This window comes from Drosophila willistoni (genome assembly GCF_018902025.1).
Source record: "Drosophila willistoni isolate 14030-0811.24 chromosome XR unlocalized genomic scaffold, UCI_dwil_1.1 Seg143, whole genome shotgun sequence".
Taxonomy (NCBI): domain Eukaryota; kingdom Metazoa; phylum Arthropoda; class Insecta; order Diptera; family Drosophilidae; genus Drosophila; species Drosophila willistoni.
The window spans coordinates 4,976,450-4,992,603 of NW_025814056.1; the positions used below are offsets into that span (position 1 = coordinate 4,976,450).

The window sequence follows — 16,154 nt, forward strand, 5'->3', positions numbered from 1 at the left end:
CGCCAAGTCAACTATCGATATAACAACTATCGATAAATATTAATTTTTCTTCGTTTTCTTCTTCTGGCAGCTCTGTATATTATAAAAATTTTACTGTGTGGCAACACTACACCATTCTGCCCCTGCCCCAGAGCATTGAAATAATCTTTTGTGTCGCGTTAAAATATATAATAAAAGAAAAACACTCCGCCAATTGTTACGAAAAAAAGAAAAAGTGCAAACCAATTTCTCGGAATTAAACATATATGTGTATAAAGTGCAATCGAAGAAAAATAAAAAAGTAAAATGCAGACGCGACACCACTGAGAAACACTTTAAAAACCCCGTCGATTTGTTGGCAACCTAGTTTTAATATATATCCCCCCTCGAATTCAATCAACCAACTAACAACCAGCAAACCAAAACCTTTCCGAGAGTGTCAAATAAATAAACAACAACAACGACGGCGACGACGACGGCGACCAAAGAACTAGAGAAAAACAGAAGCGCTGAGCGAACATAATTATGTACAACAACGGCAATGGGGCCAGGGGCTTCTCCATACATGATGCTTTCGAGGAGGAAGAGGAGGAGGCGATACGTGTCTATGGTTCCACAGTTATATCAACGCCCATGCGGGGTGGCGGCAGCGGCGGCGGTGGTAAACAAGGTCGATCCACAGAAGATGTCTCCATACGCATACAGGATCCCAAGTGAGTGAACAGTAGAGGAAGAAGGAAGAGGAGGAACAGCAGCAGCAGCAGCCGCAGCCACACCAGATGCAGATATGAGAAACGAGTCTGAAATCTGGTCTTTGCCTGCGTGGGCTGTGTTTATTACATATATATATGTATATAGATTGGCACCAATTTTGGAGAGTCAAGAGTGTCGAATCAAGTCTCTTTTATTTTCCTCTTCTGATTCACCAAAAACAACTCAGAGAATCGATTCTTAAAATGTACGGAAACTCCTATGGTTTCCAGCTGTTACTCTTTTTTTGTTGTTGTCTTTGTTGTGTTTCTTTCTTCTTCTCCTTCTTTTGCTGCTACGTGCTGGAGACTCTGGTTGTTGGTGTAGGTAGCCGGAAACAATCCCTAAAAACATAATTCTACAATTTCATTTCCTAAACTTAACGCCTGAGGCGGCGCGTGCGTGCTTACTTCCATTCCCCCCCATTCGTTCCCCCCACCTCTCTTTGTCTGTCAGCTCACCTCACCTTTTAATTCATTCATTCATTTCTTTTGCCATCTCTTTGTAGTCCACTCCCTACCCACCCCCCCTTTTCGTCTCTCACTTATTAAAAATGCATAGCGTGCCGCCCATGACAGCTAACAACAACAACAACAACAACAACAATAGCAACAACAACCATCCAATGTAATTTACTAAGATTATTTATGCAGACGTCCAGTTCCAGTCCGAGCCTAATTTGGCATTCAATTGTAAAATCATTGCGCGCAATAAAATTTCGTCATAAAGGTTTTTCATTTCATTTCTTGCCCTCCTCCATCAGGCCTCCCCCCACTCCAGTTCCCTTCTTCTTCTTCAGCCCCCCCTTTTAGAGGTTCGTCATGGCCTTCGTTTGCGGTCAGCTGGTGGAACCAGTTAACAGCTCAGCGCGCTGCACTTGACGGTCTTCCATTGGTTCCCCCCGCCCCTCCCACCAGTACTCCCCATGTGTGTCATAATCTCAGGCTCAGTCTTGGCTTTTTCTTACCCCTTGTCATCCAATTATTGAATATTCTCTTATTTAATTCGTTCCTCTCTATTTCTATAAAATGATAACCCCAAATTCAAGTCTTGATAAGAATCTCAACATGACTTAAGAGCCTCTCTCTCTCCCTCTTGCTCCCTCTTTCTCTTAGGGCAATGTCCAGATTTTCAGCTAGAAATATAATCAGGCATTATTTAGGTTCTGTTTTTTTTTTTTAAATATTCCTAAAGGAAATATATGTTTTGTGTTTTTTTTTTTATCTGTTCCTATTTTTGGGTTCCCCATTTCTTTGTTGTGGCTTCCTGTTGATAGCATTATCGCTACCCCTCTAACCAATTTTAAAAACTTGAATTAGTTAAAAAAAAAATAATTATTTTGAGTACCCTTAGATAAATTGCACAATTCTCGAGCGACTTAAAGTCTAGAGTTCAAGTTAGACAATTGTTCAACTTGAAATAAACCGGAAAAATGTGAAAACAAAAACTAATATCTCAATTTGTACTAGAATTTTTCTAATACTTTGTATAACCTTTGACTTTGCTTCCAATTAATCGATTGATCATGTTTTCTTTGAATTGGTAATCTAATCTAAGGAACTTGAACTAATCAATGTAATAAAATGGCAAGCACTCTCCATACATGTCCAAAGGGATAAGTATTAGTTAACTGGGTCACTGACCGAGTAAAAGTTTGCTTAGACTCAATGTCCAAGTAAATTCGATTAGTAGGAAACGTGGGAAGTTTGCTTTGTTGTCTCTTTTTTCAATTTATAATTAAGAACACAGCGACCTAGTTATTTCAATTGAAAACAATTAATGAAAGCATTAGGTTCAATGGCAGATCTAGGTGTAGGTTTTTGTATATTGGTTATTGAAATTCGATCCGTTTAAGAGAGGGAAACTTCCTCGTTTCTAGGAGAAGATCCATTGACCACTTACTGCTTCTGCTGCTTTGGCTCCTTTTCCCTTTTGGCTATTTATGACATAATTGTGATTTTGAATTTGAATTGACATTTTCTTCAGGGGCTACAACAAATATGCCGAAGACACAACATCACGGGACAGTGATTCACTTATCCAGGAATATGGAAATCTACCAACAGAGGAGACCAACACATATTGCTGGCGGCATCCAAAGGTCCGTGAGAATTGGCGAACAGTTTTGGCTGCCGTTACATTGCTTATAGTTGGCACTGGATTATTTGTGATGGGTACATTTGCCATTGCCGATCCGCAGAATACATCGCAGGGTGTTGTATTCTTTGTGGCTGGACTTATCTGCTTTATACCGGGAGCCTATCATGTTGTCTACATTTGGTTGGCAGCAAAAGGTTATCGAGGGTTTGACTTTTATCACCTGCCTCTGTTTACATAAACAACAACAACACCAACACCAACAAAAACAACAAAAAGTGTATGCTTTTCTCCTCTTTCCCTTCTCTTTTCTACCTATATATATATATATAGAGTTATATTATTTTTTTTTTGTTTGTTCTATTGGTTGATCCAATTGGCATGAGAGAGATAGTGAGATACCTAACTAAAGTGTGTAAGAGAGAAAGAAACAGAGAGAAAGAGAGAGGAAGATAAAGTATATATATGTCTATATATATTATATATTAAAAAATTATATTCAAACTCGAACTCGTTTTGTGTAACGTCCTGTTTTTTGTGTGTTTCAAAAAATTTGTATCGTTAAGACAAAACCAAAAAGGAAATCCGAATCTAAAACTAGCAATAAACACTATATATATATATATATGTATACCTATACCTATATATGTATATATATATTGACAGATATATTTTACAATATTTTCTATTATATACTCAGTAAAAACAAAACAAAAAAACAAAAAAAGGAAAAGCGAAATGAACATGATGATAATTTTCATACGTACACTCGAAATTTTTTTTTAATATAAACAAAAAGACTTTGTATATGATGCTAAAAAAACGAAAAAAATATGTTGGAAAAAAACGCTAGGATCTTAATATATATATATATATATATTATGTAAACGTATATATTTAAAGAAAAGAAAAAAAAACATTAAAAATATTATTGTAATTTATTAAAATTTAAATGCACCAAAAAACAAAAAAAAAAAACAAAAAATTCTAACTAAGAAAAAGAGAAACAACTTGCAAAATCTGCAATCTAACGAACACACACACACAGACACGAATCTATGTATATGTATATGACTAGTAAGCATCTCCCCTCCCTTTAATGTCCTTACACCCCAATCCCCTCCCCCCCATCCTAAACTTAAAAATTAAAACAAGGATGCGCCTTAATGAAATTAGATTTTAGTAAACCCGTAAAATGCTAAATATATATATATACACATGAATAATTAAAACAAATTGTAATAAAACAAAAAGCTATTAGTCATATAAGTTCAAGTAGCTCTGATATTGCAATACTTACATACCTTCGGTTTAATATATATATATATACATATATATATATTTGTATCTATATGTGTATATATAACCTTGCCAAATCGTTGAAATCATTTCCATTTATAAGATTTCTGTCTGCAGTTAATAATTATTTTTTTATATAGCTAAATTGTTCGTTTGTATGATTTTTTGAATGACCTATTAGTCATCACATCATTCCTATAACCATATGATATACATACATACATATATATATATATATATATGTGATTAGTGGACACAGGATTAGAGTAATAAGAAGTAACCCTTAAAACAAAAGGGTTTTAAATGCAATCATTTAACATTTTTGATATTTTTCAAAAAAGTTAACAGACAAATTGCTTTGGAATTTCGACGATTTTGTTTATTTTTTTGCAAGGATATACAAAATTACTTCGGCTTAGCCGTAGATATATATATAAACCTATCCCTCCCGCTCCCCCGCTTCCTGTAGCTATTATAAATTGATGCGCTCATTGTGTACGTTTATTTAAAAAAAAAAAAAAAGTGAAAAGAGATGTCGTAACCCAGAGAAAAAAACAAACAAACAAAACCACAACATCATGCCCGTCCTCTAATGAAATTATACTCATATACACTCACTTCAACTCACAGATCACCAGAAATCACATTTCATCATATCCAAAAATGAAAAATGAATTCATTATCTTTCCTAAAAAATTTAGTTTTTAATGTTATACTTTTGTTAAGTCATGCTAAATATGGTTGTATACACAAAAACAAAAAACAAAAACATAAAACAAAAGCAAAACAAAAAAGGAATATTTAGTATATACATTATACATTAATAAACTAAATTTAAATGCCAAAATTCGATTTATGGCTAAATACAGGACTTTAATTTTTCTCGAAATTTACATATAGAAACGATAAAGAAAACCAGAAAAATTCTTATTATAATTTGTAATATTTTGTATATGTATTTTTTATGTTTATTTAATGTTGGTTTTTATATATATATATATTTACCTATATATATATACATTTAATTAATTAAATTGAAATATGCGTTTTTGCAAAAGAATTTAATTTGTTTGTAAACCTTTTTTTTTGTTTCATTTTTTTTTTATTTGTTTTTATTTTAGTTTGATGAAACCTTTAAAGAAGTATTAAGAATGATTTGGTTTTTTTTTTATTTTATATTTTTTTTATATAATATTCTCAATGGAATTATGTAGTTTTATCTAAACACATAGAAAGTATTTTTAGCAAAAGCAAAAAAAGTAAAGAAACCAAGTGAAATTTGCCCATTTTATAATTAATAGATAATGTAGAGAATTAGCTGATATAGTATGACAAATATCTCAATCGATCAATTGAAGCAGCTAAGCTATATATAGCTGTCTCTCTTTGTTTCCATTTGTGTCTGCTAATTTGATTAGTTTTGCAGAGCTAAAACATTTAATTTGTGGTTTGTATATATATAATAGATATAGAAATTCCAGTTCAGATAAGCAATATGGTTAATATCTTTCAATTATATTTTTCCTTAAATTAAACTAATCTGTCTTCTTTTTGACAATCTCTGGAATTTGAATAGCCAAGTAATCAAAATTACCCAAAACCAGATCGAATTCTATATACATATATGTATGTTGACCATGATATTCAGATTAAAGTTTCAAGTTTTCGTTCATTATTGATTATCAAAAGGTGTCACGCCATGGCATGGTAAACAAAAACAAAAAAAAGAAAGAAAACTTTATCTAGTTATTACTTGCTATTCATTTTGATTATTATTATTATGATTATTATGGAACGTGATTTATCATTCTCTAGATAATTGTCGGCATCATTAAGTCCATCAAACTCAATCATTCAGTCCAGTTCACACTTGACCGATCATTAGTTGCTCTTCCCCTACAGTCCACAAACACACAGACACACACACACACACACACCCAAAAGATAGGTGTGAGAATGCGGATTTGCTCCTTGAAGTAGTGCTATATGCAGAAAAAGTGTTAACTTTTCGCTTCAAAAATTGCTTTGCTTCGATAATTTTTACAAATTTGAGAAAAAAGACAATCTTGAACTGCTTATGGCATACTTTAGGGGGCAACAGTTTCCACCCATTTCACAGACATCTATCAACAGAAGTTTCTCTGTCCTTTTGTTCAGTTTTTCTTCGATTAGCTCGAAAACAATCAAATGGCATATAATATATATATTCATATATAGTAAAAGTTGCTCAATCCAAGTTAACGGTGGCTCTACTTAGTTTTAATTATATTAATGTTGTGCAAACAAAAAAAAAAAAAAACAGAAGAGAAATTGATACGAAAAATCAAAAAAAAAAAAAAAGACAAAGAGACAAGTTAACGAAAGAAAAAGTTATTGAGAGAAAGAAAGAGGGATAAAATCGGAATTTGTTTATTTTTATAGCTTGATGAACCAAAAAAAAAAGAACCATTTTTTGATTTCAAATTTTTGTGAATTTTGAATTCAAAGCTTTAAATGTGCTTAGCCAAGTAAGTGTGAAAATGAAATAAAGTGCATGGAAATTCAAAAGTAAAAACTAACGAATGTTTCTTATATAGACAGGGACGGATTTATGGAAGGACAAAACAGACAAAAGGTAAGAAACACATAAAACTTATTTTAGATCAGACTTTACATTGGACTTGGGCTTAGCCCCCTCAGTTCTTGAAATCCCGTCAGGTATATGTATCTATCTACCCCTCAACAAATCAAACTTAGGAGGGGGAGGGGAGGACCGACCCCCCACTTCAAGCTGCTCCATTTCAAGCATTTTTCAGCTGTAGAAAGAAGACAAATTGTCACCAGGCATCGATCAAACATAGCAACGGGGCAACGCCATTGAAAATGATGAAAACCCATAACCACATGACGACGACGACGACGACGACTAGGGCGAGGACGAGGACGAGGACGAGAACGACGACGATTAGGAGTAGTGTAGAGTAGTTCGGTATCGGCAACTAAATGCCTGGAGTACATTGGCAAGTTCATTAGACTTTAATGGGTGTGTGTTGATGTTCGAGAGTTGCGGCTGACACGAAATGGAAAGTTTTTGCCGCCTTCGAATCATAAATCCTTGCTAAAAATAATATCACTCAAACAAATAGTTACACAAAATAGAAGACAAAAAAAAAAAAAAGGAAAACCGAGGCGAATCGATGCGAAAATTACTGACAGATATGTATGAGCACGAGGCAGAATCGGACGAGGATTGCGAAGTCTATTGTAAGTGGCCACTCTCACTGGCAGCAACATGTCTCTATTGATGGATTATTCCGCAGTCCTGAAGCCAGTCAACGAGTACAACATTGTCGACAAGATTAAGGAGGCCAACAAGGAGCTATTTGCCAACGATGAGACCACAGCAGGAGCAGCAGCAGCAGCTGGAGGAGGAGGAGCAGCAAATGGTCAGCAGCAGGAGAAGGTAACAAAGGTAACGTTTGCCTTAAATCTAGAGGACTATGAACCCACCACAAACACCACCACTGGAGGAGTAGATCAAAAAGAGGATTCCAGTCCTAGTCCACCAGATGAATTGCTGATGCAATTGACTCAATTGAAATTGAAACCCATAGCAGAAGCAGATGAACCATTGCCAGAAATAGTCAAGCCATCTAAAGAGAAGGAGAAGAAGTTAAATCAAGTGGTAAAAGAAGAGCAGAAGCAGCAACTGGAGGACAAGCAGGCTGAGCCGGAGGAGGAGGATGAGGTGGAGGAAGAAATTTGTGAAGAAATCTTGGATTTAAGCGAACCAGCACAGAAGCCACCAGCACCACCACAACCACCACCACCAGAAGCCATAGTGGATGATGACGACGAAGACGATGATTTCTCTGGTGTAGATGAAGCAGATCTGGATGATGAGCCATCTTTGACGCTCAGCAAGGTAACTTCGGCCACATCCAGTGCCCTGCAGCGACGTCAGGCAACTTTCGATGGTGGCGACGATTACGATTACGATGAAGGGGAATCGGATCAGAAAAGTCTCACCAATCTGCTAACCGAATCCGATTGTGAGGAAGAGGAACGCACATTGAATGAGGCACGCCTCAAATTGCGTCAGGCCTACAAGAGTCTCTACAAGACTCTCGATTCCAAGGAGCAGGCCAAAATAGATAGATTAACTGGCCTCCAGAAGGAGAAGCCACAGCCCGCGACACAGAGTCATCATATCCAACACCAGGATGTTGATGAGGATGATGATCTATCGATTATTGTGGCCAGCTACATACCCGATGATTTCGAATTGAATGAACAAAGCATTTACTATAAAAACGAAGAGGAGGAGGACGCGGAGCAGGGAGGAAGTGGAAGTGGAGTTCCACCAATTAACCACACCAAGACTTCGACAGGGTGTCCCAAGTCCACATCGAAGAACTTTTTCAATACACGTCGTTTTAGTTTTCGCCGCCGGGCCAAGCCCACACCCGCAATATCCCTGACATCAGCCTCGAATCGGAGCAGCAGCAACGATTCCAGCGCCTTGTCTCCGACCATCAAGATGAACTACAAGACGTGCTGCGAGCATCGTCATTCGCTGCAGGAGAAGCTACCCCGCTATACGGGCTACATGTCCGAATATGGTTTGAGTGCCCAGCAATTGCAACGGCGGGATCAGCAGATTAGACGCAAGAAACGCTTCGCCATGGAGCAGACTCTGAACCGCAACGAACAGGAGCTGAAGAAGATGCAGGACAATGAGCGGGCGTTTACCACATGGCTGAAGAATAAGATGCGTTATCCCATCAATAAGACCCGCAATATGTTCGATGCCCACAAGAGGCGTGGCAGTGTGGCAGCTGCTGCAGTGGCAGCCGCCGCCGCCGGCAACGGCTCCAGTCCGAATCATCATCATCATTATCCTTCGTCATCGGCATCGCGTTTAAGGCGACGCGATAGCAACGATGAGCCTGTCATTCATGCCTATCGCCATCTTCTGGGCAGTTGGAATAAATAATTAACACATTGATTATGATTTCTTTTTTGTTTTTTCTTCTTTTACTTTTCTTCGTTTTTTTCTTTCAGCTTACAGTTAGTTTTGTTTTTTTCTTTTTCTTTTGTTTATAATCGTATAAATGTGTATATTTAATTTGTAATACAAATTTTCCAAAAATCGAGAAATATGAGTGAACAAGAATGGAAAGTGGTAAGATAGTGTGTATATATATATATAGGATGAAAAGGACAAACATTTTAGATCTAGAGTTGGGAGTGGCAAGGAATTAAAGGAAGGGGGGGGATATAATAAAAGAAATTTGTAACAGTTGGAAACAGTGATAACAGGAGAACGGGTAAATTGTGTGTGTGTGTGTGTGTGTGTAGAATCCTAATGACGCGATTTCTTCGATTTGTGACCATTGTCCCGGCTATCGTCCCGACCACGCTTTCGATCCTTGTCCTTGCTATTGCCGCTCGACTTGTGGCCCGACGATGAGGAGGAATGATGCTTGTCCCGATTGTGATATTTATCCTTGGACGTTTTTGATGGGCTTTAAAAAGTAAATTTTATATATATAGAATCAGTTAGTATATACTAATAATAATTATTATTATGTTTTTCGAAACAAGTTAATGAAATTTTGTAGCAAGCAATATATTTATATATATAATTATATCGAAATTGGATGTAAAAGTGTATAAATTTTGTTTCATAATTTATGAAGTACTTCTACAAGGGAACAAAAACAAATAAATTTAAACATTTTCTAAAACGACAACTACAAAACATTTAAGAAAAACAAATCAAGAGTTTACATTTAGTTTGAAATTAAAAAAATAACGATTTTTTAATGTTTTTTTTTAGCAGAGTTTTCAAGATTTTCTATTAGTAAGTGTACAAATATTTAAAAAAAATAGAAAAGATCTCATTTTCTTTTTTATGCAGTCTTCAATTTTTCTCTACAATTAATTGAACTAAATGAAATTCCTTAAATATCAATTCTAGTCTAGAAAAATATCAATTGAAATTTCATTAGATGGAATTTTGACTCTTTTTGTATTTTATTTTATAGATTTTTTAAAGATTGAATTATTAAATTCCTATATTCTGCATGTTTTTCTATATATTACAGATTTCATTCTGTTAAAGTTTCTAAACGCCTTAAGCAAACGATTTTGCACTTCATTCTATATCTTGTAAAACTTCTTCAAAAACTTTTCGAAAAACCAAAGTTAAGTTTCCAAAGTTAATTAGGAAGTCAGAAATATGTTGGTTAATTCGTTCCTGATCATTTTTCTATATGAAAATTCAATTTTGGGTTGTCTTTATTCCTAATACCGAGCAAGGGCAAGGTGATCCTTTATCCTTATAAATTCATCATATATTGCTTTTTTTAGGCGGCCAAATGTGATTTGTGTTTAATTGAATAATTTTAAATAATGGATTATATGCAAAATGGAATTTGTTTGTTTGTGGCAAATGCGAAGGACATTTGTTTGAAGGGATTTGTGTGTTGGTGTAAGTGTGTGTTTGTGGTTGGTGGGTGAATGGGTAATGTAACAAACCTAGATGAGCTGCCATGTTTGGAGCTGGAGGATTTTAAATGCGAAGAGGAAGAGGAGGAATTCGACTTATGCTTTTTACTGTGCGACGATGAACGCTGCTCCTCACGCTCGCCACGACTGTTTTGTTGTTGTAGTAGTAGTAGTAGTAGTAGTAGTAGTAGTTGTAGTTGTTGATGGTTGATTTGATATTTTTTGGGGGGAAAATTGACGTAAATGAAGGGGAATATAAATTATAAGTTTTGATCAAAAAGAAAACAAAAAACAATACGCTCCACAGAACGCCACACAAAGTAGAAGAGATAGAAAAGAGAGAGAGAGAGAGAGAGAGAGAGATAAAAGAGAGATAGAGATACGAGTTTTGGTTTTTGATTTTCTTTTAGATAAATTTCCCATGCTTCACATACCTGTGCTTAGAATGCTTTGAGGTTTTCTTTGTTTCGAATTTGCCATTTCGTTTGTCTTCCGTTTGATAATCATGATTGCGATCCTCTTCGGCCGCCTCCCGTTCCAGATCGGACCAATCTTTGCCAGATTCCTCATCGGAGCCAAGATCCTCTGTGGAAAGAGAAGCAACAGTTGGCCAATTTCATATGCAATGAGTGGAAAAACAAAATATTACCATCACTATCATCGCTTTCATCCTCAGAAGCCTCGGAATATTCAGAGTCCTCATCGGATTCTTCATCTGTTTCGGCATCTGTGGGATTGTAGGCCTCATCTTCTTCAGATTCGGCTGATTCGTTTTCAGCTTCACTGCCCGATTCGGGATCCAAAAAGGTCCAGCCACCCTGATCAAAGAAACCCTCGGGATCATCGGTAATGGTCTTCATGATCTTTTGCCAATTGAGTGATTGAACACCCTCCGAGTAACGAATATCGCAGGAGCTGTAAGCAATAACGAATTAGTCAGTCACTCCGTGGGGGTCGCGGTTTGACTTACTTGAGCCACTCCTTAACATGGTCCAGCATGTTCATTGGTATGGCATTGACCATGGCCACCTTTTTGTTGTACTCTTTGAACACGAAAATCATATCAAAATTACGCAAATGGAATTGCACACGCTCAAAGTGCACCAATTCGACATCGTCCAGTGTGATAACAAATGGTGGCCATTCGGTAAGATTAACGAGTGAGCCTGAGGTAGGTTGCAGGGTCACAGTACTACGGAATGGTGCACCCGGAAAGCCCAATTCACGGAATGGTGTATCGAATTCGACTATCGATTTGGTCATCAATTCCACCTTCTCGCAGAAACTCTTGAAGGCCGTTTTCAGCTTGTGACGCAACTCGCGTTCCGCCTGCTCGGCGGCAAGATCATCTCGATCGTGCATATGCTGATGTTTACCCAAATCGGTGGTTATCTCGCCCACTTCTGTATAGAATTGTACATCCACGTGCTTCTTCTTGCCAAACATAATGGCATACTTGAGATGGAAATGCAATAGGATAATCATCTCACCATCACATGGTTGAAAGAATGCACTTCGTATATTATTATAGAGTATATCCACTTTATCGCCACGCACCGATATATAACGAAATCCGTTCGTATGGGCCTCCAAACTTCCGGTCATTCGTTTCGTTACAATATTGGGACGTATATACAAATCCTTGAGCTTGGGATTACCCTTGTTCTGGGACAAAATCAATGTATCCTGCTTCACCAGATCCTCCTTTTCACGCTCCTCGGCCTCACGGGTCTTGAAACGTTTCTGCACCTCTTTAATCAGACGGAAAGCATTGTTCAAATTACTCGATGGCGGTGCCACCTCACCATGTTCCTTTAGATTCGAACTGCGATAGGTTCTGCAAACAAAGAATCCAAGGAGATTTAGTTTTTATCCTCCGAAAAGGATCAGTTTGGACAACTTACACCTCCTTAACGAATGTTGCCTCCGGCTGGGGATATAAGCCACCTTCATTGCGTCCCATTGTGGCGCCCGGATGAAAGAAATTGATACGCAGATACGTGTACTCGCCCTCAACGGATTGGGATATATTCTTAATGGTGGATATGTGAAAGGGTACCTGAATGCCAAACACTGGCATTATCACTGTCTCATATTTCTTGTCCACATACAACTTTAGGCCCTTAACTTCCGGTTCGCGGGGCATTTGTGAGATGGACTTGTAGGAAACGGTATTTTTGCGAACCTTCTCCACCTCCTTGGAGTTACCCTGCTTGGCCAGACGTTCCTTGGCCCGTTCATTCAACTGTTGGGCCAATTCACGTTGATGCTCCTTACGCTTCTCTTCCGTATTGATCTCATTCCGGAGTTTGGACTCGAGGACAGCATTACGCTTGCTGCGACCCAAAATTTCAGTGCTTTGATCCTCTTTGGCCGCCTTCTTATCATCCACATCCTCCTCTTCGCTATCGTCCTTGATGAAAATGCCAATATTTTTGATTTTCTTTTTCGATGGCGTCATCACACTGCCCGGCGATTGTTCACCCACCAGCACAGTGTCACCCACAAATAGGGCATAGGTACTGCCCTCTTTGTCGGCTGCCTCGGGATTATTAAGATTGGAAATGCCCACATGGAGATTGAATATCATATTCTTTTTGATCAGAGCCTGGCACTTGGGCCCTATGACAATGGAATTCTCTCTGAATTCCAAGCCCATGGCAAAGCCAAAACTTTTTGTTAGATTCTCAACCATACTGGGTTTCTCCTTACGTACATAGGCCAAGGTTTTCTCATAGACCTCACAGAGTTTTGTACCGGGTGCCAGGAGTTTTAGGATCTCCTCCTGTACGTTTATCAGAAATGTGTAATTCTCCTTCATCGGTTCGGTGGGATTGACCAGGAAAGTGCGTGAAATGTTTGAACAATACGATTTATAGCGGGCACCCAGAGAACAGACAATTACACCAAAGTGCAATGTATTCTTATCGGAAGCGGCAGAGAATTTCAAGCTATAGGCACCACCAGATTGTATAATCGGTGGATAGGCCATGTCCAATAGTTGAGGATCCAAACCGCTGGTATACTTTTTATCACCAATAGCCGATTCGCAGCCATCCGACAACTTTGTGTGCTTTACTTTCTGCAAAAAGGTGTGATGACGAGAATGAATGAATGCTGGGAGGATAGAGTGGTGGATCTTACCCTATCGGAATCAATAATGTCCATGATTTCATCCTTAAGATACTTGTTAAAGACGTCCATGGAGACAAGGCAGGCTTTACGTATATTATTGATCTCGGATTCATCTTTGGGGCACATCAAATATGCAACTGTGGTGCTTATATCCACATGTTCAAATTTGGCCGCCATTAGAGATTGTTTCCAAGCCTCACTGAATTCACCGGGAAACGAATCCTTGGTAAAGACACCCAATCGTTTGCCCTTCTTTGAGTTTTGTATGCTCTTGATGAGTTTCTCAAAATTTCCCTTGTCTTTATCGGTCTGTGAAAGGTAAATAAATGCGTATATATAAGGGCGATTGCTTTACAGATTGTTGTCCAACTTTACCCGATCTCTCACTAGCAGCTTGATCTCTGGCAGTCCCTCCTCGGTAATGTTTTGGACCTGCTTTAAGAACTCAATTTTCTTCTTGCTGGTAAGAAAGTAAATGGCATCAGAGGCAAACACTGATATTGTGTCTGTCAGCTCATAGCCCAAGAGCCAAATTTGCATGGCCATTGATTTTGAGTAGATAACATCGTCCTCACTGCCCACCAGACTCATGATGCAGTCCAGATTGGTGAGACCATCATCATGGCCAATACTAGGGGCCTGCAATTACAAATATTAGATGATAATCATCGAAATTCTTTGATGATAATACACTTTTAACCAGCCGCAATTTCACAATATCTCTCAATAGTTTGATATAATTTATTAAGTCGCATTGCCATGCCTTTGGACTGGGATTCGGACTCCTTTTGTACAACTTACAAGACACAATATGTACTACCCACCTTCCATTCTGTGTAGAGGCGCTTTATTCGTCGCACAAATGCTTCCTTATCCAGCACAAAGGTCGACATGTTGTTGCTTCAGCCACGCCAATTAAAATGTGTCTTTAACTAATCGAAATTGCAATTATATTTTGCTTTACACATTTGCGAATTCCGCCGGAAAAATTGCGCGGCGCGACAAGAATAAGCGTCAGCGTGCGTTAGTGTATGGTGGCAACGTTGGCGTTGGGCCTTAGAAGTGAGTTCAGAATGAACCAGTTTTCTTTAAATATGTGGCAGCTCTTGACTAAGCGGATTAAAAATAGGGGGTGCCCAAAAGTATGCTATATATATTTTAATTTAAAATTGGCGCGGACAAATACTGGGAGCCCGATAAAAACACCACTCGATAAAAGCGATGAAGAATCGATATATCGCACTCTACCAGGGCTATCGATGTTCCAATCGATGAGCTTGCCATCTCCAATACGATCGCAACGTGTAAAAAAAATTCAGGTGCAAAATTTGAAACGGTTCTTGGCGCGGTAGTCGGCTGTCGCGGCATTTTTCGTGCGTATTTATTGTATTTAATTATTAAAAAAAAAAAAAACAAAAAATACGAATTATAAAATAAAATTCTCGTGCAAGCGTGAGTTAGTGTGTGCTAAATATAATCTATGATAACATAACAAAATACCAACAACATCGACCAAAAAGATAAATAATTTCTGCACTAATTTTCACCTGTGTAGATTGCAGTGTGTAAGTGTGTGTGTGTGTGTGTGTGCTTGTTATTTTTTTCGCTTTTTTTTCTTTTTGTTAGTTGCTGTGTTTGTTTGTTTGTGTGTTGTGTGCGTGTTTCGTTCTGTTATAAATATAGCAAAAGAAGCGAAGAAGCAGCAAAAGAAGATCACGCACAACAAAAACAAAAACGCCGAAAGAAAGTGCGGAATATGTAACAGAGATAAATAGAAGAAATTTATATCGTTACCCAAATGTGGGTCAAATAAATAAATTAGAACATATTAAACAGAAAAAAACGGCGAAAAGTCACAGCAAAACGGAAATGTGAACAAAAAAAATCCTGTTATGACCGAAAAAAAAAACCAGTTAGTCATCAGCCGATCCTCCCCCGCCTGCACATTCACCAACCCCCTCATCCCGTCACCCTCTCTCCACATTTGTTTGACCAAGCAGACTGCATCCGTTTTTGAGCGAAAGTTTTGTCTTTTTTCTCATTTTTTTTTTTATTGGTGTCCAGACAAACAACAACAAAACTTGTTGGAGTTGGCCAGCTGTTCACAGCGTCGAAAGGAGAAGACGGAGTCAGAAGAAGGCAAATTTCTAGTCAATTAATTACTCTCCGTTCATGTGTGTGTGTGTGTGCGTGTGTGTCCGAAGTGGAATCTGTCTATGGAGCAAAGAAAGTGCCTAATCAACACTGTTCAACAAACTTCAATAAATATTTGCAAATTAAATCTTTATACAATAAATGGAATGATACAGTGAAGACTCTTTTTAAGAGGAAATGAATTAGCCGGTTTAGCCATATAACCGTTTTATATACGATTAGCAAATGCTCCGCGACTTCAGAGGATG

At 37.7% G+C, this 16,154-nt stretch overlaps 3 protein-coding genes across 4 annotated transcripts; 2 read left to right on the forward strand and 1 right to left on the reverse strand.

The window, feature by feature from the left end:
* Positions 1 to 95: 95 nt before the first annotated feature.
* LOC6645517 (transmembrane protein 134) lies at positions 96 to 3,141 on the forward strand. The gene is made up of 2 exons (XM_002068025.4): positions 96 to 692; positions 2,716 to 3,141. Exons 1-2 carry the CDS (start codon positions 505 to 507, stop codon positions 3,065 to 3,067), a joined length of 540 nt encoding a protein of 179 aa, XP_002068061.1. The 5' UTR covers positions 96 to 504; the 3' UTR covers positions 3,068 to 3,141.
* Positions 3,142 to 7,396: 4,255 nt separating this feature from the next.
* On the forward strand, positions 7,397 to 9,100 carry LOC6645518. The gene has a single exon (XM_023177524.1). It carries the CDS (start codon positions 7,397 to 7,399, stop codon positions 9,098 to 9,100), a length of 1,704 nt encoding a protein of 567 aa, XP_023033292.1.
* Positions 9,101 to 9,277: 177 nt separating this feature from the next.
* On the reverse strand, positions 9,278 to 14,784 carry LOC6645519 (FACT complex subunit spt16). Of its 2 annotated transcripts, XM_002068027.4 has the most exons (9): positions 14,577 to 14,784; positions 14,128 to 14,391; positions 13,762 to 14,061; positions 12,522 to 13,699; positions 11,588 to 12,454; positions 11,267 to 11,532; positions 11,052 to 11,202; positions 10,648 to 10,764; positions 9,278 to 9,632 (listed from the first exon to the last, which is right to left on the reverse strand). In XM_002068027.4, exons 1-9 carry the CDS (start codon positions 14,643 to 14,645, stop codon positions 9,470 to 9,472), a joined length of 3,375 nt encoding a protein of 1,124 aa, XP_002068063.1. In that variant the 5' UTR covers positions 14,646 to 14,784; the 3' UTR covers positions 9,278 to 9,469. The 2 variants fall into 2 exon arrangements, with proteins under 2 accessions (XP_002068063.1, XP_015033263.1); XM_015177777.3 differs by lacking the exon at positions 10,648 to 10,764 and having other exon boundaries at positions 14,577 to 14,783.
* Between the last annotated feature and the right edge of the window lie 1,370 nt (positions 14,785 to 16,154).